The 26,359-nt window shown below is 27.8% G+C and overlaps 5 protein-coding genes across 8 annotated transcripts; all 5 read left to right on the forward strand.

Moving 5' to 3' along the window:
* Positions 1-1,212: 1,212 nt before the first annotated feature.
* LOC126854887 (retinoid-inducible serine carboxypeptidase-like) lies at positions 1,213-6,405 on the forward strand. Its single transcript, XM_050602037.1, has 9 exons — positions 1,213-1,374; positions 2,226-2,455; positions 2,823-3,053; positions 3,419-3,529; positions 3,768-3,984; positions 4,068-4,229; positions 4,591-4,668; positions 5,037-5,188; positions 5,772-6,405. Exons 1-9 carry the CDS (start codon positions 1,317-1,319, stop codon positions 5,832-5,834), a joined length of 1,302 nt encoding a protein of 433 aa, XP_050457994.1. The 5' UTR covers positions 1,213-1,316; the 3' UTR covers positions 5,835-6,405.
* A 510-nt stretch (positions 6,406-6,915) lies between these two features.
* On the forward strand, positions 6,916-12,510 carry LOC126854890 (retinoid-inducible serine carboxypeptidase-like). Of its 4 annotated transcripts, none has more exons than XM_050602044.1 (9): positions 6,916-7,081; positions 8,255-8,327; positions 9,133-9,310; positions 9,680-9,790; positions 10,031-10,247; positions 10,331-10,492; positions 10,877-10,954; positions 11,314-11,465; positions 12,041-12,510. In XM_050602044.1, exons 1-9 carry the CDS (start codon positions 7,024-7,026, stop codon positions 12,101-12,103), a joined length of 1,092 nt encoding a protein of 363 aa, XP_050458001.1. In that variant the 5' UTR covers positions 6,916-7,023; the 3' UTR covers positions 12,104-12,510. The 4 variants fall into 4 exon arrangements, with proteins under 4 accessions (XP_050458001.1, XP_050458003.1, XP_050458000.1 ...); XM_050602046.1 differs by having other exon boundaries at positions 6,917-7,081; positions 8,255-8,499; positions 9,080-9,310; XM_050602043.1 differs by having other exon boundaries at positions 6,920-7,081; positions 8,255-8,301; positions 9,080-9,310.
* Positions 12,511-12,604: 94 nt separating this feature from the next.
* Positions 12,605-14,405, forward strand: LOC126854892 (forkhead box protein C2-A-like). Its single transcript, XM_050602048.1, has 3 exons — positions 12,605-12,932; positions 13,151-13,783; positions 13,930-14,405. Exons 1-3 carry the CDS (start codon positions 12,876-12,878, stop codon positions 14,113-14,115), a joined length of 876 nt encoding a protein of 291 aa, XP_050458005.1. The 5' UTR covers positions 12,605-12,875; the 3' UTR covers positions 14,116-14,405.
* A 643-nt stretch (positions 14,406-15,048) lies between these two features.
* On the forward strand, positions 15,049-17,523 carry LOC126854891 (GDP-mannose 4,6 dehydratase). Its single transcript, XM_050602047.1, has 7 exons — positions 15,049-15,312; positions 15,543-15,785; positions 15,876-16,068; positions 16,147-16,379; positions 16,467-16,682; positions 16,786-16,854; positions 17,220-17,523. The coding sequence occupies exons 1-7, from the start codon at positions 15,259-15,261 to the stop codon at positions 17,280-17,282; spliced, it is 1,071 nt and encodes a 356-aa protein (XP_050458004.1). The 5' UTR covers positions 15,049-15,258; the 3' UTR covers positions 17,283-17,523.
* A 683-nt stretch (positions 17,524-18,206) lies between these two features.
* Positions 18,207-24,831, forward strand: LOC126854877 (arf-GAP with coiled-coil, ANK repeat and PH domain-containing protein 2). The gene is made up of 12 exons (XM_050602000.1): positions 18,207-18,540; positions 18,779-18,836; positions 19,074-19,132; positions 19,538-19,711; positions 19,793-20,437; positions 20,533-20,712; positions 20,800-20,906; positions 20,986-21,169; positions 21,280-22,198; positions 22,318-22,417; positions 22,492-22,612; positions 22,682-24,831. The coding sequence occupies exons 1-12, from the start codon at positions 18,488-18,490 to the stop codon at positions 22,848-22,850; spliced, it is 2,769 nt and encodes a 922-aa protein (XP_050457957.1). The 5' UTR covers positions 18,207-18,487; the 3' UTR covers positions 22,851-24,831.
* The last annotated feature ends 1,528 nt before the right edge of the window (positions 24,832-26,359 follow it).

Below are 26,359 nucleotides of genomic sequence, written 5' to 3' on the forward strand. Positions count from 1 at the left end.
CGTTTTTTTTCCCTCTTTCCGTGAATAGTGGAATGCTTGAACGATGACGACGACTTTCTCCTCTGTCACTATTTTTTCTCGGTTGATATGCTTATGTACTACGTGCAACGTTAAATCTTTCCGCGTTATTTTAAGTCGATAAATTACATATTAATCCTGCTATTAGTCTACCACGTTAAAAACAGGCGCTCTCTCTCTTGTAAAAATTTATTTATATAATGTCTACAATTTGTTTGCTATTTTTTTTTTTAACAGAAATATCATTTATTACGCATATATCATTCCGATTTGACTTTTATCTTTACTAATACTTTCAGAAACTAAACACAATATAAAAAATAAATAAATTTTTACATTGTACAGAATTTTATACATTGAAAACAAATTTTATACATTGTACAGAATTGTTTTTCATTAAACACATTTTCCAGTATATTTATTTCATTATTTTTAAGTCAACTCTTGATAAAAAAAACGAGTTATATTTTTTAGAATATAAGCGATGGAAAATAATGAAATTTTTTTGAAAATTTAGCTCCAGAAAGGAAAGTAATACAATATTCTCTGATTAGATTCAAGGCTATATTAAATTTGAGAATTAATTAGACAAAGATATACAATATGAAAGATTGAAAAGATTAATAAAAGCAGATTATCTGCTAGATAAATTTAACAACAATTAATTAAAAAGAAAGAGGTCAATTAAAGTAAAATGAACGCAAAATATATCAATCGCATTTAACTGACATAGATTATACGCTAAATGATTATGTGTGTAATGCGTGTATATTTAATCTATATTTATTTGAAATGTAAACAAAAATGAAAACAGCATAAAATTGTGTATTAATAATTTTAATGTTATTTTTCGAAAAATTTTTCTGCAGAAACGCGAGGGGACGATGAAGCGTTTATTTATTGTTTATTTATTTATTTTCTGTATTGTGTTATATTTCTGAAAATATTGGTAAAAATAAAAATCAAATCAGTTTAATAAATTTTGCTATCATATAATATTGTAGCGACTGATGTTGATTGTTATGATATGCCAAATAGTGGAGATGACGTGTGAAATGTCACGTATATAAATAAGAGAGTGCGGGTTATATACAAACGAAAAAAAATCAATATTTACATTTATATATGTTTTTTGATAGCAATATTATTTCAAAAATTAGTTTTCAAAAGCTTTTGACAAAAACACAAAAAACGATAAAAGACATATTTATATGGTACATGTATGCTTTGTGTGTATCACAATATGATTTCAATGGTTAGTATTCGAAAAGCTTGAGCCGCGGAAACACGAGAAGACGATGGAGCGACAACTTATTTGCATTTTCACTATATTGTGCTTTATTTCTGCAAGTATTGGTAAGCTAAAAATACAAATTATACAGCATCAGATGCACTTTGTATTATTATACAATATTGAACAGCTGATTTTGACAGATATGACAATAAGAAAGATTATGTGTGAAATGTTAGGAGTATATTTAAAATAAGAAGCGCGAACAAGATGTCCCGAGAAACTAAGCAGATGTGTATTCTTAAAACACATACTACATATATATTTCTTTTTTTATTATAATTTTTTAATTTTTTAAATTGACAATTGTGTCAAACAGTTCCTAGCCATTTTCTTTGTATATAATTATATCTATGTATTTTAATTTTTAATTGTCATTAATTGTCATTGTTAAATTAAATTGTCATTTAATTTTTAATTTTACAAATTTGATGTAATATGAATGATAAAATCCTCAATTATTGCATTCCTAGTTTCTATTACACAATGACACGGAGCTTTGCTAGAGTTTACTTTACGATTTCTTTTAATACTTCGCAAATTTACCTAAGTCTTGGCTTGGCAAACACATGCCATTTCAGCTACTCGTCTTTGAGCCGTCGACTTTCAAATCATTGCTCATAACTGAAATATTTCGAAGCTCATTGCAGAAAAGTAATAATTTCTAATTTAATATGTTCAAATATCATGCGCGATTTATTTCATTCATAAGTAAATAATCTCAAGAAATATCTCAAGAAATATCTCAAAAAAATATTCTCAAGAATATGTTATTTTAATGTTATTTTAATGTTATTTTAATGTTATAAATAAATAATATTTAAATCAAATTATTACATTATTACATATATTGTTACAATGATTACACTCAATTTTTTATGTTATTAATAATAAAAATTTTTTTTCATTAACAAAGGAAGAACAGGATTCGGTCCCGGAGAACAAGAATGGGGCTATGTTCAAGTACGTCCCTACGCAAACATGTTCTGGTGGCTTTATTATACTACGGCAGATGTTAAATCATATTACGACAAACCGCTAATCATCTGGTTACAAGGTGGACCAGGCGCATCTTCGACCGCATATGGAAACTTCGAAGAATTAGGGCCTCTTGATGTCGATTTAAAACCGAGAAACTACACTTGGGTATTTAATTATTGTGTTATATATATATATATATATATATATATATATATATATATATATACAAAAAAATAAAATATTTTCTGTCAAAATTAAGCATAATCTATATTTAATTGTATGTATAAATTATTAACAATTTGAGACATTATTTATTAAAATATTATATAATATATAGAATAATACAAACGATTATTAACATATTTTACATTTAAAAAAGAATAACAAGAATAATAATTAGCATAAAAAATTAAAATAAAAAATTATGCAGAAAGTATAATAAAATATCAAAACTACAATTTTTATAAATTTTGAAAAATTTATTAAAATAAACTTATAGATAATGTCTAATTTATATTTGTGTCATCAATAGGTCAAAAATTACAATCTTCTCTTTATTGATAATCCCGTTGGCACTGGCTTTAGTAACGTTGAAAATAAATCGTCATTCGTAACGACAAATGCTGAAATCGCGAGCGATCTTTTAGAATGCATTCGAGGATTCTACACCCAATTACCGCAATTTAAACCTGTCGCAACGTATATCACCACTGAATCATATGGTGGAAAAATGGGCGCGGAATTTGCGCTTGTTTGGGATCGAGTAAGAAACAATGTGCTAATTAAAAAAAAAAAAAAACGAAAAGGATTATATTTCATTTAAAAAAATATTGATTCTTTTGACATCTCGAGAGAAGAAATAGTGTAACTTAAAAAAAATTTTATCAATTAATAAGATACCCTTAAAGGAAACAATTTTTTTCTGAGACGTTTTTCGTATTATGAACAATAATGAAGATATTTAAAGTAATCATAGGACATTATTTTTCTCTCTTTCTCTTTCTATAAGTCATAATATTTGCAAACAGTTGTGTTAATTGTCACAAATAATAGCACATCCAGCTATGTCACAATTTACTAAATAGGAATTTGCATATGTCTAACATAACGTAAATTTGTATTCCTTAGGCTCAAAGAGCTGGCACTATTGAAAGTAATTTAAAAGGGGTTGCACTTGGAGACGCTTGGATTTCTCCTGTCGACTCTGTATTGACATGGGCACCATATTTACTCAACATGGTATTATACATATTTAATTATTTATCATCTTTATGGCATTTATATGCAATGCACCAATTTTAACAAATCATATAAAAATAATCGATAATATTATTGAAAAAACGTCTCAATAATAAAATTTACTGGTTTTTTTGCCATCTCCCTTACACCTTCTCTTTATAGGCTTCCATTAGTTTTACATAAAATTTTATTCTTTATTATTTATGCATTTTTATAAAATTCTTGGACATTTTCACAGGGTATGATTGATACGAAAGATTTTTACGAAATTGACGCTGCGGCAAACGATACAAGAAATAAAATAGAAACAGGCCAGTGGCTAGAGGCGCTTATTGATTTTTCTTTTACGCAAAGTCTCATTTTAGAAAAAACTTGCAACATTGACTTTTATAATATTTTGACAAAAAGGAAATGTGATCATTTATTGCCGCAAGAATTATTATTCTTTAATGAAGGTTTACGATCATTTTTAATATAATGGATGATAATTAACATAATAATTAATCTCACATATAAATCGTTTTTTAACAAATTTTAGAATCTCTATATCAAAATTTTTTCAAAGAAACTCAGTCACTTGATACTTTGATGAATGGTCCAGTAAAAGAAGCGCTTGGTCTTAACGTCACTCATGGTAGTCAATCTCGCATAGTTCGCGCTCGCTTAATGAACGAAATTATGAAGCCTGTTACTAATATAGGTATTAGCGAAATAATATATATAGATATATTTATTATTAAAACAAAAATATGATAAAGAAAGTGGTATAACTTAATGATGCATTGTCATTGTTTTCTTGTGAAAAGAATATAAAAGCTAAATAATTCGTAAGCTTTTGAAAAGCTGTTAAATTAATTTTCAAGAGTTATGTAAATTCATGAAGTGAACAAATGTGTGAACTTAAAAATCTATCACATGCATTCCGATACATTCAGACATATATGTTTACTCTGAATCTTTTGCAAGATGTTAAGATATTATAATATAATATATTGCCTCTTATATTTTATAATACATTATAATTTACTTATAACAAATGCATAAATATATTCTTCTTTTAGTGGAACAATTACTTAATGAAACTAAGTTGAATGTATTCGTATACAATGGGCAATTGGATTTAATTACCGATACACCGGGTAAGTTAATTTGTTTTCTTCTATGTGCTACAATACATAATGAATAATGTTAATAGCTTAGTTAATACAAATAGAATAATTTGTAAAAAAATTTTATAAAATAAATTAACATTATTTTAATTAACATTAACTCCTTCATTTGTTTAGAATCAATTTTGTAAAAAACCAACCCACATAAGAAAATTTTATTCTACTTTTTCAGCTCTTTTTTCATATATTTTTATCATCTTTCCAATAGCATCGCCAATTATTGAACCATTTTGTATATCTTGTGTTAGCACTCTATCGATATTATTCACTAAAAATTATTACGCATAATATTTTTTTAATGTTCTCGTATAATTCATAATTATTTTATTATATTTTAGGCACTCTTCATTGGGTAGAAAAACTAGATTGGACACAGCAGTGGAAATGGTTGCCGAGAGAGCCGCTCCTCTCTAAAGACGGCTATCTCGAGGGTTTCTCGAAAACTTTAGATAAGTTTTGTATGTATTGGGTGAACAGAGCCGGACATATGGTATGCATACTCTCACTTTCTCTCTTTCCATTCAACTTCAGTATTTATTGTAATATCGCCGAAAGCGCTCGTCAAGATTAATATGCAACAAATAAAATTCTAAATCAAAACACATTCTTTATATATTTAATATCGGGTCAGTTCATTCTTGTCATTTATGTAAAATATATTCATCATAGATTTTTATGTTATACCATGTCCATTGTGATGTGTAGAAAGCGGTATACATAATTTAATGCCGTTAATTGAAAGACGCGTAAATTATTTATTAATAATTCAAATATTAATAATCAATTATTTTTATACTCTATATTAATAGCTTGTTAAACACCAACAGATTCAAAAATATAAGATCGAAATTAAGTATTGTACGCATAAATCGATAAAAAATTGTTATTAAGATGCGATATATATAATATATCCGAAAAATTTGAGCATTAAATCATAATTTATCTATTATTATTTTGACATATTTGATGTGATAAAAATGCCACCACACACACACACACACATATTATTCTGATTTATACATTATTTATGTATTTAATGAATATTAATGTATATAATAATAATAATTGTGCAGGTTCCGAGAGACAATCCAACAGCTATGGAAATAATACTAAAGAATTTGACAAGCAACGCATGAAATTAAACAAAAGCAAAAACTAGCTTTTATATTTGTAAATATAAAAACTAAATGTATAATTTTGGTAATGTTACACTCAAATTATTAAAATTGTTTTATCCGTTTTTTATAAAATTAAAAAAGAGAAACAATTAAAATATTTATGAATTTCTAGTGCAAATTATGCAAATGTTAAAGAACAATTCTGATAATATTATCATATGCTAAATTAAAATTGTTGTATAATTTATATTATATAATTGACAAGTTTTGTATTTTAATGTATAATCATTTGTATGTGCCTAATTTACATTTCTTCCAATTTTTTATCTATTAAACATATTGTTAATAAAAATGATTTGTATTTGATAGCGCATAAACATATGTATAAATTTCTGATTAAAATATACGTTTAATCAACATAAATAATATTTTATTAAATTATATATCTCTGCATCAATCGTAAATAATATCGGTTAAAAAGGAAGCGTCCGAGAAATCGTTCGGCTCCGAAAATAATTATCGCAACACTGTATGTATAAATTTCGCCAACAATTAATTAAAAAGAAAAAAGTCAAATAAAATAAAATATTGAACACAAAATATCTCAATCGCATTTAACTGATATAGATTATACAATAAATAATTATGTATGTGATGCATGTATATTTAATCTATATTTATTTGAAATGTAGATAAAAAATGACGATAAAATAGCATAAAATCGTATATTAATAATTTCAACATTATTTTTCGAAAGATTTCGCCGCAGAAAAGCGAGGGAACAATAAAGGATTTATTTATTTATTTATTTTCTGTTTTTTGTGTTTTGTTTTTGAAAATATTGGTAAAATAAAAATTAAAACAGTTTGATAAATTTCATATCATATAATATTGTGTTAACGGTTGATGTTGATTGTTATGCCAAATAATCGGGATGACATGTGAAATGTCGCGTATATAAATAAGAGAGTGCGGATTATATTCAAACAATAACAACAAAAAATAAAAATAAAATCGATATTTACATTTATATATGTTTTTTTGATAGCAATGTTATTTCAATGATTAGTTTTCAAAAGATTTTGGAACAAAAACGCGAAAAGTCGATGAAAGGTACATTTATATATGCTTTGTGTGTATCGCAATATAATTTCAACAGTTAGTATTCGAGAAGCTTGATTCGCGGAAACACGAGAAGACGGAAAAGATGGAGCGGCTATTTATTTGCATTTTCATTATATTGTGCTTTATTTCTGCAAGTATTGGTAAGCTAAAAATACAAATTATGCATCGGCGTCATAGATGTATTATTATACAATATTGAACAGCTGATTTTGTCAGATATGACAATAAGAAAGATTATATGTGAAATGTTACGAATATATTTAAAATAAGGAGCGCAAACAAGATGTCCCGAGAAACTAAGCAGATGTGTATTTTTAAAACACAATTTGTTGATAAAATATTTTAAATATCATATATATAATATTCCTTTTCCTCTTTATTTCTTTTATTTTCAAAATTGGTAATTGTGTAGTGTAGTTAAACAGTTCTTAGCCAGGTTCTTTGTATAATTGTCATAATTTTACCAATTAATGTGAGTGTTACGATGTAATGTGAGTGATAAAATGCTCAATTATTACATTCGTAGCTTCTATTGCACATTGACATAAAGCTTTGCGAAAATTTACTTTACGATTCTTTTAAGATTTCGAAAATTTATCTAAGTCTTTGCTTGGCAAACACATGCCATTTCAGCTATTCGTTTTTGCGCCGTCGACTTTCAAATCATTGTTCGTAACTGAAATATTTCAAAGCTCATTGCAGAGAAGTAATAATTTTTAATTTAATATGTTTAAATATCACGCGCAATTTATTTTATTTATAAAAAAATATTCTCAAAAATATATTATTTTAATATTAGCCATAAATAGATAATATTTAAATCAAATTATTAACAAAAAGATGAGCCAAATATTGAGATTAGAGTTTCACATTCATTTTAATCTTTTAAAATTCTATTATAATAAAAAAACATTACGTTTTTGCCCGCGCATTATCGATAAATAATATAACTACAGGAAATACAAGTGGAACAAATGAATGTAATACAAATAGAAATAAAAATTTTTAAAATTTGTATTAAATTTAAATTGGAAATTGGAATTTGTATTAAATTAAAATTGGAAATAATTTTAAAATTTTAAAGAAGTTGAAGGAAAACATTTAAAATATTTTTTGATCAATTAAAACATAATCTCGAATAACATACATATTACAAAGTAAATAAATCAGTTAATTAATACAGCCAATTACCTGACATCACAACTACAATAATTATTTTTAATCAATTTTGAGTTTTCTAATTTGCTAATTATATATTGTTACACTCAGTTTTTTATGTTATTAATAATAAAAATTTTTTTTTATTAACAAAGGAAGAACAGGATTCGGTCCTGGAGAACAAGAATGGGGCTATGTTCAAGTACGTCCCCACGCAAACATGTTCTGGTGGCTTTATTATACTACGGCAAATGTTAAATCATATTATGACAAACCGCTAATCATCTGGTTACAAGGTGGACCAGGCGCATCTTCGACCGCATATGGAAACTTCGTAGAATTAGGGCCTCTTGATATGGAATTAAAACCGAGAAATTATACTTGGATAATTAATTATTGCGTGATATATATATATATATATATATATATATATATATATATATATTCTTTTGTATATATATATTCTTTTGTACTCTATTCTTTTATATATATATATATATATATATATATATATATAGAATATATATAAAGAATATATATACAAAAAGAATATATATATATATATATATATATATATATATATATTCTTTTGTATATATATATTCTTTTGTATATATCTATATATATATATATATATATATATATATATATATATATATAAAAGAATAAAAATATTAAAATTAAGCATAATCTATATTTAATGTATATATAACTTATAACTTATAAATTATTAACAATTGAGCTATTATTTATTAAAATACATAGAATGATTTAATATTATTAATATTAATATATTTGATATTTATAAAAGAATATAAAAAGAAAGAGGATAATAATTTGCATAAAAAATTAAAAGAAAAAATTACGCAGAATATATAATAAAATATAAAAAACTACGACTTTTATAAATTTATTAAAACTATCTGAAAGTTTATTAAAATAAACTTCTAGATAGTTCTTAATATATATTTATGTCATAGGTCAAAAATTACAATGTTCTTTTCATCGATAACCCTGTTGGTACTGGCTTTAGTAACGTTGAAGACGAATCGGCATTCGCAACGACAAATGGTCAAATCGCTATCGATCTTTTCGAATGCATTCGAGGATTCTACACACAATTACCACAATTTAAACCTGTCCCAACATACATCGCCACTGAATCGTATGGTGGAAAAATGGGCGCGGAATTTGCGCTTGTCTGGGATCGAGTAAGAAACACAAATGTGCTAATTAAAAAAAAAATAAAATAAAAGAATTGTATGGTTTCATTTAAAAAAATATTCATTATTTTGAAATCTCGAGAAAAGAAATAATGTAACTTAAAATAGAAGTTTTTAACAATTAATAAGACATCCTTAAGGGACACAATTTTTTTCTGATACTTTTTTTTTGTATTATGAACAACAACAGAGATATTTAAAGTAATCATAGGACATTATTTCTCTTTCTTTCTCTTTCTGTAAGCCATAATATTTGTAAATAATTGTGGTCACAAATAATGACACATCCAGCGATGTAACGATTTACTAAATAGAAACTTGTATATGTCTAACATAACGCAAACTCGTATTCCTTAGGCTCAAAAAGCTGGCAATATTGAAAGTAATTTAAAGGGGATTGCACTTGGGGACGCTTGGATTTCTCCTGTCGACTCTGTAATGGCATGGGCGCCATATCTACTTAACATGGTATTCCATATTTAATTATTTGTTTTCTTTGGCATTTGTATACAATGCATCAATTTTATAACAGATCATATAAAAATAATCGATAATAATATTAAAAAAACACACGCCAATAATAAAATTTACTGGCTTTCTCTGCCATCTTCCTTTCATCTTCTTTTCATCGGCTCTCATTAGTTTTACGTAAAATTTTCTTCTATTATTTATGCATTCTTATAAAATTATTTTTGGACATTTTTACAGGGTATGATTGATACAAGAGATTTTTACGAAATTGACGCTGCGGCAAACTACACAAGATATAAAATAGAAACACGCCAGTGGCAAGAGGCATTTGTTGATTACTCTTATACGCAAAGTATTATTTCAGAAAAAACTTGCAACATTGACTTTTATAATATTTTGACAAAATGGAAATGTGATCATTTATTGCCGCAAGAATTATTATTCTTTAATGAAGGTATACGATCATTTTTAATATAATGGATGATAATTAACATAATAATTAATCTCACATATAAATAATTTTTTAACAAATTTTAGAATCTCTATATCGAAATTTTTTCAAAGAAATTCAGCCACTTGAAACATTGATGAATGGCCCAGTAAAAAAAGCGCTTGGTCTTAATGTCACTCATGGTAGCCAAGCTATTACAGTTCGTTCCAGATTAATAAACGATATTATGAGGTCTGTTACTAATATATGTAGGTATCAGTCAAATATATGATATCAAATATATGTATTATTAAAACAAAAATACGATAGAAAGTAGTATAATTTAATGATGCATTGTTATTGTTTTTTTGTGAAAAGAATGTAAGAGCTAAATAATTCGTAAGCTTTCGAAAAGCTGTTGAATCAATTTTTAAGAGTGATATAAATTCATGAAATAAGAGATACTTCGTAAACAAATGTGTGAATTTAAAAATCTATCATACCACATGCATTCCAATACATTCAGATATATATGTTTACTTTAAATCTTTTGCAAGATGTTAAGATATATTATAATGTAATACATTGCTGCTTTTATTTTATAATATATTATAATCTACCCATTAAAAATGCACAAATATGTTCTGTTTCAGTGGAATTATTACTTAATGAAACTGATTTGAAAGTATTCGTATACAATGGACAATTGGACTTAATTGTCAGTACACCGGGTAAGTTAATTTATTTTCTTCTATGTGCTACAATACATAATGAATAGTGCTAATAGCTTAGTTAATACAAATAGAATAATTTGTAAAAAAATTTTATAAAATAAATTAACATTATTTTAATTAACATTAACTCCCTCATTTGTTTAGAATCAATTTTGTAAAAAACCAACCCACATAAGAAAATTTTATTCTACTTTTTCAGCTCTTTTTCATATATTTTTATCATCTTTCCAATAGCATCGCCAATTATTAAACCATTTTGTGTATCTTGTATTAGCACTCTATCGATATTGTTCACCAAAAAATTTCACATAATATTTTGTTCTCCTATAATCCATAGTTATTTTATTATATTTTAGGCACCCTTAATTGGGTCGAAAATCTAGATTGGACACAGCAATGGAAATGGTTGTCGAGGGAACCTCTTCTCTCTGAAGAAGGCTTCCTCGAGGGCTTCTCGAAAACTTCAGATAAGTTTTGTATGTATTGGGTGAACAGAGCCGGACATATGGTATGTATACTCTCACTTTCTCTCTTTTCATTCAACTTCCGTATTTATTGTAATATCGCCGCAAGCGCTCGTCAAGATTAATTTGCAACAAGTAAAATTCTAAATCAAAACATGTTCTTTATATATTTAATGTCGTGTTCTCGTCATTTATATAAAGTATATTCATCATAGATTTTTATGTTATACCATGTCCATTGTGATGTGTAGAAAGCGGCATATGTAATTTAATGCCGTTAATTGAGAGACGCGTAAATTATTCATTAATAATTCGAATATTAATAATCAATTATTTTTATACTCTATATTAATAGCTTGTTAAACACCAACAGATTCAAAAATATAAGATCGAAATTAAGTATTGTACGCATAAATCGATAAAAAATTGTTATTAAGATGCGATATATATAATATATCCGAAAAATTTGAGCATTAAATCATAATTTATCTATTATTATTTTGACATATTTGATGTGATAAAAATGCCACCACACACACACACACACATATTATTCTGATTTATACATTATTTATGTATTTAATGAATATTAATGTATATAATAATAATAATTGTGCAGGTTCCGAGAGACAATCCAACAGCTATGGAAATAATACTAAAGAATCTGACAAGCAACGCATGAAATTAAACAAAAGCAAAAACTAGCTTTTATATTTGTAAATATAAAAACTAAATGTATAATTTTGGTAATGTTACACTCAAATTATTAAAATTGTTTTATCCGTTTTTTATAAAATTAAAAAAGAGAAACAATTAAAATATTTATGAATTTCTAGTGCAAATTATGCAAATGTTAAAGAACAATTCTGATAATATTATCATATGCTAAATTAAAATTGTTGTATAATTTATATTATATAATTGACACGTTTTGTATTTTACTATATCATTATTCGTATGCTCCTAATTTACATTTCTTCTAACGTTTTATCTGACATATTGTTAATAAAAATGATTTATATTTGATAACGATAGTATATGTATATGTTACTAAACTGATTAAAATGTATGTTTAATCAACATAAATAATTTTTTTTATTAAATTATATATCTGCACCAATCGTAAATATAATATCAGTTAGGAAGGAAGAAACTTCTGAGAAACCGTTCGGCTTCGATATAATTACCGCAACGCTGTTTGTATATCGACACAGTTACTGCCGACGTGGGTGTTGAAACGGCATATGTGTAAACAGCAATAAAACACGTAGTGCGGTCCCGGATAGGTAACCGCCTCCCCACGACAGCGTAAACGGGTGTTCCCTGGAAAACCATCGATGGGCGGGGTTGGACCAACTTTTAGATTCTCGTGTCAAATTAAACATCCTTCGTTAGAGAACTGGATGCACTGAAGTCGCGACGAGTCTGTGCCCTAACCGACAGAGGACCGTTGCATGGTCTCTATCAATCTGACGACAATTACATCAGTGAAGATTTGTTTTCCCTGTTTTGTACGGCAATAGAAAATATTTTGAATAGAAACTGATACAGTATTTTTTTTCTTATTTTTTTTTTCTTATATTAATTATTTTTTTACGGTTATTGAAATATATATACATCAGGGTGTAATATTTGGTGGAATTTTTAAAGTTTGATTTAAAAAAACAGAAAACAAAAGCGTGAAAACTGCGGGATTTTACAAGGCGCTCATCCGCTTCTTTCATTCTAGATGCTCGAAAGGATGCAACCAAGTAGTTATCCCACTCAGATTCAAAGTTTTTTCGAGGATGCGAAAAATCATGGATATCGATGTCAAGAATATTGGTGGATGTTTCCGACAGATGAAACATTATCTGGAACATGCATGGTGAAGCGTATCTACGGATTTACGAACGTCATCGTTCCGGGGATGCTGCGCGCTGACATTTCCGGGCCGGTCTTGTGTCAGGCGTCGAGCTCTTGCTCACCATCTGCAATCAGTTACAAAACCCAGCATTACGAGAAGCCTCCGTATTCTTATATTGCCTTAATAGCGATGGCCATTAATTCGACGCCGAAACGTCGATTAACGCTCTCTGGAATTTATCAGTTTATCATGGACAACTTCCCTTACTACAGAGAGAATCGGCAGGGCTGGCAGAACAGCATAAGGCACAATCTTAGCCTGAACGATTGCTTTATAAAGATTCCGCGAAATAAGACGAGCGTGAACAATGACGAAGATCATATGGCTGGAAAGGGAAGCTATTGGACGCTGGATCGATCTACCAGTGAGATGTTCGAATATGGCAATTATAGACGAAGGAGAACGAAAAGGCAGCGAAGCTTTGCTCAAGAGAAGCAGAAGTCTACGGAATTATCGGTATGAAGAAATTATTTAATCTTTTGCAAAACAATGTGCGCGATATTGCTTACTGATATTACTTTTTGAGATACCACGACACATACTAAACGCCATATATTTTCTTTGACATTTGAAATTAGGCCTTTTGTGAATTTGAATTACAGGTGTCGGCCGAATTTTTACCCAACTTGGAAAAAGAGAAACTTCAGCAACAAAATAAAGTTAATGAGATAATCGAGGGAAACGCCATGGTAAAAGATAGCAAAATCGAATATACGGGTTCTCCAGGGCACATTGCCAAAACAATGACATTTAGCATCGACAACATTCTACGGAAATTTACAAGATAATCGCAAATATATTGTAATTTTGCGACATATATGTTTTCTATTGAAAAATGGCTTTGGTAATATTAATATAATAATAGTACTCTTTCTTGATATCACATACATAAATACATAATACACACACACGCAATCAATAAATTATAAAATAATACTTTGTATTAAAAAAAAAAAAATCTTTCTACAAATTATGTATTTCAGATAATGTAAGCAGTTATATTTATTATAAAATGTTCTAATATTTATTAATGTTCTAGTATTCCAGCATTCAAATTAATTTATTTGCATGACATTGTAAGGAGTTAGAAACATTAATATAAGTGTATTTCAAAAAAAATCTTTTACTTTTTAAATTGATAAGCTTAAACTATGGAAATATAAAAGAATAATTATTTATACATAATTTTAATTTATATTACAAATTTATATTACAAATATAAACAATCGATTGAAAAGAATTATGTCCGAATATCCTATCTCCGAATTATCCGATCATCGATCTATTTTGATAGATATATTGATATAGAATTAAATGAAAAAATATTTTGTATAAATAAAAAAATCACAGAATGTATATGTGACTTGTACAAATATTAATAATACTCATATATTTTGTTTTATATATCGATTACTATCGATGAGATTTATATATTGCGTTTGATTACAAATGAAATAATCAGTACAATTTATCATAAAATAATTTGCAAAATCAATTGCACTTTATTTTTTAAAATCTTTTTTTTTTTAATATATTTTTTAATATATATTTTATTAATTTAGGTATACATTTTAAAGCATGTAACGCATTCATTTATAAGCACAAAAAATTCTAGTACAAATAAAAATTATAAAATTAAACATTAAATAAAGAATTTAAAATTCAAAAAAAAATTGAACAGAGTCGATAGTATCGACTATCGTAGAGTCGATAGTATCGACTCTAACAATACAGGTCTAACAATAGAGGTGAATGAACGGCATATCTAATCTTTACTGTCTATGTGTTGAAAATGGATGAGGCGTGATAACTATCGCGGTTCTTTTTCTGTATTAGTATTTTTAATCGATAAATGTTATCGTTATTGACAATGGTTTGACGCAATCGAGAACTCAGAGTGAATCTTTGTTGGTTATGTGTTGACAGCCGACATGGCAACCGGCCATGGTAGACGTGTCGCTTTGATAACAGGTATTACGGGACAAGTAAGTAAGATTTAATATATATTTAATTCCAACACACAATCTAATTCTTGTAATACTGCATTTTATAACAGGAAGATAGAGAACAGTGTTTCAATTTTTAAAATATGGTTTTCTTTACTAAATATATTTTTTACTATTTTTATATTAATATATATTAATGTATCATCTATATTTTGAGATATAATAGAGATGTAATTAAATTTTTTCAATCTTTTTTGTTATCATTGTAGGATGGCTCTTATTTGGCAGAATTTTTACTGGAGAAGGGATACGATGTACATGGTATTATTAGGCGTGCCAGTTCGTTTAATACTGCTCGTATTCAGCATCTTTATGAAGACCCAAAATGCCATCGCCAAGGTAAAATGAAGTTGCATTATGGCGATATGACTGATTCCAGTAGTTTAATCAAAGTCATTAGTGCAGTACAGCCAACAGAAATTTACAATCTTGCGGCACAAAGTCATGTTATGGTTTGTATATTGTATTAAATATATATATATAATATTTACAATTGAAATTGAAATTAAATTTGATATTTTCTATTTTATATTCATTCATAGGTGAGCTTTGAAGTGAGCGAATATACTGCAGAAGTGGATGCAGTAGGAACAGTAAGATTATTAGATGCAATACGTACATGCGGCCTGGAAAAATCTGTAAAATTTTATCATGCATCAACTTCTGAACTGTATGGTAGAGCAGTAGAAGTTCCACAAAATGAAAAAACACCATTTTATCCACGTTCTCCATATGGTAATTGAAAAACGAAGAGACAGAGTCCGCATGTATCCACACATACATATATTATATTTATGTAATTCCCAATTTTAGCTTGCGCAAAGTTATATAGTTTCTGGATTGTTGTAAATTATAGAGAAGCCTATAATATGTTTGCATGTAATGGAATATTGTTTAATCATGAGAGTCCACGAAGAGGAGAGAATTTTGTCACGAGAAAAGTGACTAGGTCAATAGCAAAAATACATTTGGGTCTGCAGGATGTACTTGAATTAGGAAATTTAGATGCAAAACGAGATTGGGGCCATGCCAAAGATTATGTAGAAGTTAGTAAAATAGCACTTTATGATAAATATTTCAAATTTCTAAATATATATAATTTATATTACACATAATGTTGCATGTATGTATAGGCAATGTGGTTAATGCTCCAACAAACACAACCAGATGATTATGTCATAGCAACGGGAGAAACACATAGTGTAAGAGAATTTGTAGAAACAGCATTCCAATATATAGGTCGTACAATTAAGTGGGAAGGCAACGACATAAATGAGACAGGGCAAGATGCACAAACCGGTCAAGTATTAGTACGTGTAAATCCAAAATACTTCCGTCCAACAGAAGTGGTAAGATATTATAATTGTTATATAAATTAGATGAAAAGTCGAAAATAAATTTCAATAGCAAGGATTATATATCTAATTTTTTTCTTTTTGTTTTTTCGGGCAGGATGTACTTTTGGGTGATGCATCAAAAGCAAGAAACAAATTTGGATGGAAACCAACAGTCACATTTGAGGTAATTTTCTGTATTTATTTAATGCATTTATTTAGTGCAATTATCTAATTTTTTGTTTCCTAGAAAATCATATACATATACAATAATTCAATTTAGAAAATTTTTTGATACATTTTGTTTTTATTATATTATATAATTATTTAATTTAATACATTGATTTATGAACCTTCCATCTCTTTGATAAATATAAATTTTTAATTTAATTTAATTTTATTTTATTTTATTTTATTTATAAACTTCTTAATCACTTTCATATTAAAGAAAAAAAAGTAATAAGAGTCAAAAAGTTAATGTTCTATATATTATATATACATTTACATATAACATATATAAATTGATAATATATATACATATATATATTGTAGGAACTCGTAAAAGATATGATGGATTCTGATTTGGAATTAATGTCAAAAAATCCAAATGCTTAATAATATTTTATATTTAAATTGTTATTCGGAGAAGTGCATTTTTCTATTATATTTTAATTGAAATGGCAATATTTGAAAATATCTATTTTGTAAATATTATATATAGATATTTTTAATGTGTTTTTAAAGCTTTTTGAAGAATAAATTCTTTTTTTTAATAATATAATTTAATAATGATAATATAATTAACATAATAATAATAACATATTTCGAGCATACATTGTATGAAACAATCAAGAATATAATTATAAGTATTAAATATATATATATATATATATATATATATATATATATATATATATAGTGAAAGAAAGAGAGAAAGAGAATAATATAGAGAGCTGATGATTTTCATATTAAAATGAAATAAAAATGTAATCTTTTAATTAAGATACATGAAAGAACATATATATTACTTCTGATAAATAAAATTCTTTTGAAGCCTAACATCCCTTCCAATCCATAACTGTTCTTATTACTGCTCTTACTTCTTTACTTTGTAAAAAAAATTGCTCGATTAATCAAATGATAGAGAAATTACTTATACAGATTAATTGTCTCCTCGATAAGCTTTGATTATTAAGCTATAAATAATTTTTTCTTAATCCACTTATATGATTGTATATTTTAACCTTTAGAAATATTTTAAAAATATTTAAATTTTATATTATAGCAAAATAAAATTTAATTTTATATACATATATATATATATATATATATATATATATATATATATATATAAGATGTAAGTGTAAGGGACTATTCAAACGGATTTTCACAGCATCATATGCATAAAGAAATTGATTGGCCCATAAGCGAATACATAAAGAAATGGACCAATCAATTTCTTTCAATGACGCAGGTACACAAAATGCGCATGCGCTTAAAGACAAAGAAACTCTCTCTTGACTCACTTTTTATATGTCAAATATACTTTTATAGGAGCGCATTTTAATACATATGTATAGAGTTTAATGGTCCAGTCATCTTCTTACGTGTTTCTTGTTTTTTACATCTATGACGCGGACAGCCGCTTGACAAGTGAGTTTGTTTTATGCGAGTGCGCGCGCGTATAATATTCATTAATTGCACTTGGCTGTTAACCCAACGTATTAATTTCATGGAAAATATCGCGCATATGACATTTCGAGATTGCAGTACAACGGACGAAGCTGCATTCGAAGATCTCGAAAAATCTAGAGTATAAAATGAAGCCTTTGATCGAATTCGAAGAATGTTTACGAGATACTCCGAAGTTTCGGTATAATTTCTTTTTATGCTTTCTTTAGTCTAATTATAACTTCTTTTACAAAGGAAAACTGATAATTTTGTATTCCAATACCTCGTCACTCGATTTATCTTATTGTTAGAGAAAGTTTATTGTTTTTTAAATATATTTAGTTCATGTAAATCTTTTTGTAAAATTATATATCATAAAATTATATACGAGATGAAAAGACATATATTTTTTAAAATAATATGAACCTTATACATTACAGATCCTGTATCGAAGAGGTGGAGAAGAATATAGATCAACTTGAACAAAAACTAGATAAGGTACAATGTATAATGATGCACAAACATGTATTTTATCTGTACTAGTTGAATTTTTAGCATAAATTTTTTATTATTCAATGATGATAAAAAGTGATATAATCAATGTATACAGAAAATAAGAAAATAAGAATATATATGTAGACAACGTATAATGTAATAACAAGAAAATTTTTTTTATTTACATAATTGTTTTATTATATCTTGATATGTTATTTGTTCTGTTTTTATTATTTATAGGTATTAAAGAATTGCAGTCTAACCATCGACACTGGGAAAGCCTTTATTGGACAACAAAAGTAAGATGAATATGATAAGATTTATTTATGCTCCAACTGTACCAATATTATAATTACTACATAAAATGTGTTTTTCAAAAATTGAAGATAATAAAGATTTATATGAAATTGTTAGTATATATAAATACTGTACAAATATTCTATATATATTTTTTTACATTGCTTTATAAAAAAGAGATTAAGTACAAATTATTAAATTAACAAATAACATATTGAACAAGATATAAGTAATATATGTATGTATATTTATATATTATTTTGCATAATATATTTGAAACATGCTCATGTTTTTATGTTACTAATGGCACAAGAAAATAGCATAAGAAAAATTAATTAACATTAATAATTTCTTATCGTATATTTTTAACAGCACAGATATTAATGATGATTCTATGTTTTTAACAGTCAATTTGCTAATAGTCTGTGGGAGTTATCTATGTACTTTAGCGATGATCCTGAGATAATGGCATTCTTAAATAAACTTATTCATGCTTTACAAGAAATGAACAAGTATCATACTATTTTGTTAGACCAAGCTTCTAGGACTGTGATGAAAGATCTTAATAACTTTATTAAAAGGTGAGCTCTTTTGCATATATTATTACGTTAAGTTGACAGGTGACTGATTTACATCAAATTTTATTTTGCTTACTTTTCCAGTGACATCAAGAGAGTAAAAGAGTCTCGGCATTATTTTGAAAGAATTTCTGGAGATCTTGATATTGCACTAAATAGAAACTCTCAAGTACCGAAATCTCGGCCTGCAGAATATGAGGAAACTTCGAATATCCTATCGGCCACTCGATCGTGTTTTAGACATACTGCATTAGATTACATTCATGTACTGACGATGCTGCAAGCACGCAAGCGACATGAAATATTAGGCACGTTACTGAGTTACATGCATGCATGTATCACTTATTATCACCAAGGTAGCGATCTCGCTCAGGATCTAGATCCATTTCTGAAAGATCTCAGTGAAAACTTAGTTAAGATGAGAAGTGATTCGAATAAGCTTGAAAAGGAAATGGAAAATCGACATATATATGTTAATAATCGAGATCTGATCCCTTCTCCAATACCTGGCAATCCTAAAATGGAAGGATATCTATTTAAAAGAACTAGTAATGCTTTCAAAACTTGGAATAGGAGGTGGTTCTGCTTGAAGGATCATCAATTGGTATATCGAAAACGAACAGGTGACGAAGACTATACAATTATGGAAGAAGATCTACGATTATGCACCGTAAAACCTGTGGTCGATTGTGATAGAAGGAACTGCTTTGAAGTTTTAAGTCCGACAAAGTAAGCGGATGCATTTCATGTACTGTTTCCATTTTTACAATGATAAAAAAGTTTGTGATAAATATGAAAAAAAAAATTTGTTTTTTAATTTATAGAAGCCACATGTTGCAAGCAGACAGCGAAGAAACATATTTAGCTTGGGTGACTGCGATGCAACAAGCTATTGGTGCTGCCATTCAGAGAGGTATGAGTATAGGTACTGCCGTTAATCCACATGAATCGCAGTCGCGCAATAACAAGGGTCCCGTGAGACGATTAACAAGACCGAAATCGAGGTAATTGATATATCCTAGATCTTATATGCCATTGATTTATGTTAAAGGAGCAAACGTATTTTAATGAAAATTTCTTTAACATTTTAGAGTATGGGAACAGTTATTAAAGATCTCAGGTAACGAGGTTTGTTGCGATTGTGGTGATGTTAACCCAAGGTGGGCTAGTATCAATCTAGGCATTACACTTTGCATAGGTAAATTACATTAGCATACGCCATTACTTATTGTTACATACACTTTATTGTACACCTAATATCTTTGATATTTATACAGAATGTTCTGGTGTACATAGAAGTCTTGGAGTACATTATAGCAAAGTTCGCTCCTTGACTTTAGATGATTGGGAACCAGAAATATTAAAAGTGATGGCGGAATTAGGTAATTCTGTTGTAAACAATATATATGAGGCTCTACCTGCACCTTCTGACATTACTAAAGCTACACCAAAATGCAATAGGTATGTAATATCATGAATGTAATATGATGAATTGATTATTTCCTAACATAAGCAAAAACTTAGCAAAAATAAATGTACTATAATAAAATATTTACGTTTTCTCTTTCTAGTAATGTTCGGGAAACTTGGATAAAATTGAAGTATATAGATCGTAAATTTGTGAAACCTTTGACTGACATGATACCAACTGGGCATCACGCTAGTCGAGAGCAAACGCATTTTCGAAAATGGAGCGTGCGTAAGTTGCGTCGTAGACCGCGCAGTTGCGATAAGGTCGATCGTAATAATTGCAATAAAACGTCGACATTGTTATCCGTAAAGGAAGGTCATCATTCAACGAGTTCAGATGATAGCAAGCACACATCGATCGATAGTTTGAATTCCGTTGGAAAAGCAAAGAAGACGGAACGAAATTCAATAAGCTCGGATGATAGCGCTAACGTAGATTTAAAAAATAACTCCACTCTTTATGGAAAGATCTTGAATCGTTCGCAAAACGATCTGAATGATGGTAATAAACATATTAAGAATACTACAACTTGTGGAGAAGGTACTAGCGACGAATCGATGCAAGATACTAATCTGATAGAAAGCGAACGAAAAGTAAATGTATCAACAACCGATACTAACACGCTTTCAACTGGCGAATTGGATGACAATTCCAGCAGACATACCGATGATACCAAAGACGATAATAAAAACATTTCGGAAAATACAGAGCTTAAATCAGCGAAGCATTGCAATGAAAAAACAGAATCGGATATATTAATGTTTGGTTGCGACGTACCAAAACCGATTATAGATGGCAATCTAGAATTGAGCTCTGATCAAGATTCAACAGCTGGTGAAGATGAAGAATTTACCGCTGAAGAAGATATTGAAAATCTGCATCCTGACATACTGCTTTACAAAGCTGCATTGGCACACAATTTGCCCGTAATGTGTGCAGCATTGGCGGCCGGTGCTGACAAATTATGGTCCAATGTTAATGATAAAAACCGCAATGCGTTGCATCAAGCCATAATAAGTGTATGTACAGGAATCTTTCTGTAAAATATTATATTATAATATTATTCTTGCTCGATCTTGCACAAAATCAACTGCAAAATATAAAAATCTCATAATGATTGTGCGTTTTCGGTACACAGGGCTCTGTCATGTCATGTGAATATCTTCTCTTGAATGGCGCTCGAATCAATTGTCAAGATGCCGAAGGAAAAACACCGTTGCATTTAGCAACAGAATTAGGTACATATTAATAAATTATAAATTATTTTTTTACATTTCTAGAATACTACAATCTTATATATTCATATTTATAGGCCATACTGCACAAGTATGCTTGCTTCTGAAACATCGCGCCGATCAGCACATCGAAGATGAAAGTGGAATAAAACCCTTGTCGATTGCTGTAAAAGAAGCAAATGCTGATATTGTTACCTTGTAAATATCTTGTAAGAATTGATTTAAATATTAAAATATTTTCTCTTATTACATCGATATGTATTTCAGGTTACGACTTGGCCTTCTAAATGAAGAAATGAAAGATTCCGAAATAGGCGTCACCGGTGATGAAACATTCAATGACGTTGTTCGTGATTTCAGTCAGTTGGCTTGCTCGCATCCAGAACGACTGCAACGTCGAAATGAAAGCACAAATCTGCAACATATGTCTGAATGAGGTTTATATATTTTCATATAACTATTCACAAAGACATGGACGGGATACTATTAAGAACCCCTTGTCAGCCCTAGGTCACTAAATCCCATAAGATCGGTTCTTAATGATCTTATCGGTGACAAATATTAACGTGTGCGAACAAATATCTGGTATATTAAAAATGCAAAAGTTCAAATTGTCGCAAAGTAGTGATCAATCATTACATAAATATTAATGAAGATTTGATATCTAGAATCAAAAATATCACCAAATATATTAATTTTTTTATTCATGTAGAAAACTAATTATTTCAACATTTAAAGTAATCCCATTATATTATCACAATTTCTGAGAGATATAATCTTTATTATTATAATATCCTTAAGGATAATTTATGAATTATAAAGTTTTAGTTCCTTTTCATTTATAATTTTTCACTTGAAGAATATAAAGTAAGATTTCATAAAAATTGCATGCAGGATTTTATATTCATTACTTTATGGTGGTAAAAAAAAAAGAACATCTCTTGTAATTTGTTGTTAATTGCATATCTTGCACGAGATATTGCACAACTTCTTCAAAATACCCAAGAGCAAATATAAAATATCAATGCAGATAATATGCATTACATATGAAAATACATATAAATATGTTATAATATTTTCCTGAGTCGCGTTACATCGAAAATTTTGTTATATGATAAATGTTGAAAATTATATATATACATATATATAATGGCCTAATGAAGGATAGAATTCTAAGACAGATTTTCTTATGCATATATCTTTATATTTTCATATACCAGTATGATTATTATTTGCGATTTAATTGAATGAAGTTGTTCTACAAATCATGTGTAGAGAGTAGCATGACAAGAATATAATGAGAATCATCATCTCGTTATAAACATATAGCGTGTTAATGTAGCTTGTTAAAATATCGCAGTGTAGTATATAATAAGCGTATTATATAATTAATTATAAAAGCTTTTCAAAAAAGATAAAATATCTTTTTGTGTATCTTTATTATTAATCTATATGTTATATAACGAAGCATAAATGTAAGAGAAGTGGTTTTATTGTCAAAAATTTCCATATGTGTACATATAATATGAAAAATCTTGATCTGATTAATTCCTATATATTTTTTAATATAAGCAATTCAATTTTATGTAGAAAAGAATTGTACAATGCAATTGCACAGGAATACGAGATATATTATGAAACTAAAGAAATTAATTGAAATTTTAATCAAACATACATTTCTTGACTTATCAAGAGAATAGACAATGCAATATTATTTGCATGATAGTATATATACATAAATATTTGCCAATGTTTTGTATTATATATATGCATGTTTTTTTATGCATTTATATTTATAATTAACATAATAGTGTGTAAGTAGGATAGATAATATGCGCAAACACATTCCTAGTACTGTATCAATTTTTGTGTAACAGTTACATATGAGAAAACAATCCTCATTTATATTGTTTAAGCTGTTATACTAAATGGTGCGTGTTATAGATATTAACAAGTGTTTTAATTAAGAGAAAGTAATTTATAGTAATTATTGTCTTAATTCAAACTCTTGTTTTTAAAAAGTATTATGAATGGTCGATAAAAATGATGCAACTTTTTGGCATTTAATGTGATCTTTGACATGCGATCTTTGACATTTAATGTGATTTGTTTTACTGATTTATTTGTATTTACTACACAATGTGGTAAAAACGCTTGAGCCGCGCAATAAAGAAAAAGAAAACCAATTAATATGGATAAAAGATAAATACACATTTTAAATTTTGATAAAAATATATAGCAATATGACGCGCAATTTATATATTTATACACACACACACACACACACATACATACATACATAGTGACTTTTACAATTTGATAAAAGAATTTTATTGCATTGATCTTTCTATTACTTTATAAATATTATATATACCTTTTCATATATATGTATTTAATGAAAAAGAGTTTTCATACTATTGCGCGAACGCATATTCATATTTTGTACTTATAAAATATATATATATACCTTTTTGTAATTTTTGCGGATGTACCATTGTTGTAAGTTATAAAAAAATATCAAGTGACTACATTTATTGTTAATTAAAAATATTATATTGTATGAATTATTATTTTTTTATAATGTTCATAAATTTGCCATTATGTGCGCAAGTATGTGTAGGATTCATTAAAGAAATCTCTTGCCACAATGAAGAATCTTGTTAGAATTATTCAAATTCTATTTGGCTACGTATATATTTTTTATTCTACATTGCGTCGGTTTGAAATTTAAAACGACATAGCTCGTAATATGATTTGCATGGAATTGAGAAAAGAAACCAAACGAACAAATAAAGAAAATGAGAGAGAAGAAGAGATATGGATATATATGCTTGAAGTATAAAAAATGTGTGATTTAGCAATGTATGATATCGTATATATAAAATTTATATAAAAATGAAGATTCTAATCTTATGAAAATTTCTTGCCTGTTATAGTTACGTTTTGCCACGTCCTTTCAGTAAGAGATACACTTCTCACTCGAGACTATAGTAACTTTGAAGCATGTTATTAACTATTCTTCCCAATGTCCACCCTTGCATAATTTGAAACTCGTTATTCAATTCTTAAACTGAGCGTGTTTCTCACGAAACAAAAAGAACGCATCGTCAAACGGAACTCTTACATTCAAAGGAACGTAAATATCGCCGACTTAAGAAATCATTGATAAATGTGTCAGTGCTAAGAGAGAAAAACAAGTGTTTTAATTTTAATGAATTATGGTTCTATTTTTATATTGTTTTTCTTAATTATATTTTTGTAATTTTATTTTAGAAGTTTTAATGAGAGGGACATTAATTAATCGATGTAAGGAAAGCGAAGAAGAAGAAAATAATTAAAAAATTATCACTTTTATCCTTGCATTTTGGATGCTTGGAAAAGTCTGAAATACTTCACTTCAGTCGAACTGGTGTCAATGCTTCATCATCAGCGGTTATCGGTTATCGAGTGCGTGCATGTCACGCATGCACTAATGAATCAAACAAATTTATCAACCAGTCTCTCTTCTTTCTGCTTTGTTGCAAGATGAAGGGAGGCGCGATTCATCCTCCACAAATATAAAATCGAATATTCATAATTCCATTGAATATTATGCGCGTATTATCCGCATTATCGCGTTGAAAAATTTATGATATATCCATGGTAGATACAATATATATTTTCTCTATATCTTACAATTTTTTTTTTGTACTAAAAAATATTATATATTTATTATTTTTAATATTTATTGTTTTAATTAAAAACAAATGTAAATATAAAATATCTAATCTTTTTTGCACGCAAGCAAACGCGCATTCGAGGAAGACTGATGACAGATCTACGCATCCCCTTTTGGAAAATGCGTAGATCGGCTAAAGAAATCTTATATGTATATGTACATAGTCGCCAAGTATGATATCGTATGATATAGTGACGCTGACGGAAACTTGAATGACCCGAATAAAA

Source organism: Cataglyphis hispanica, chromosome 15 (assembly GCF_021464435.1).
Source record: "Cataglyphis hispanica isolate Lineage 1 chromosome 15, ULB_Chis1_1.0, whole genome shotgun sequence".
Lineage (NCBI taxonomy): Eukaryota > Metazoa > Arthropoda > Insecta > Hymenoptera > Formicidae > Cataglyphis > Cataglyphis hispanica.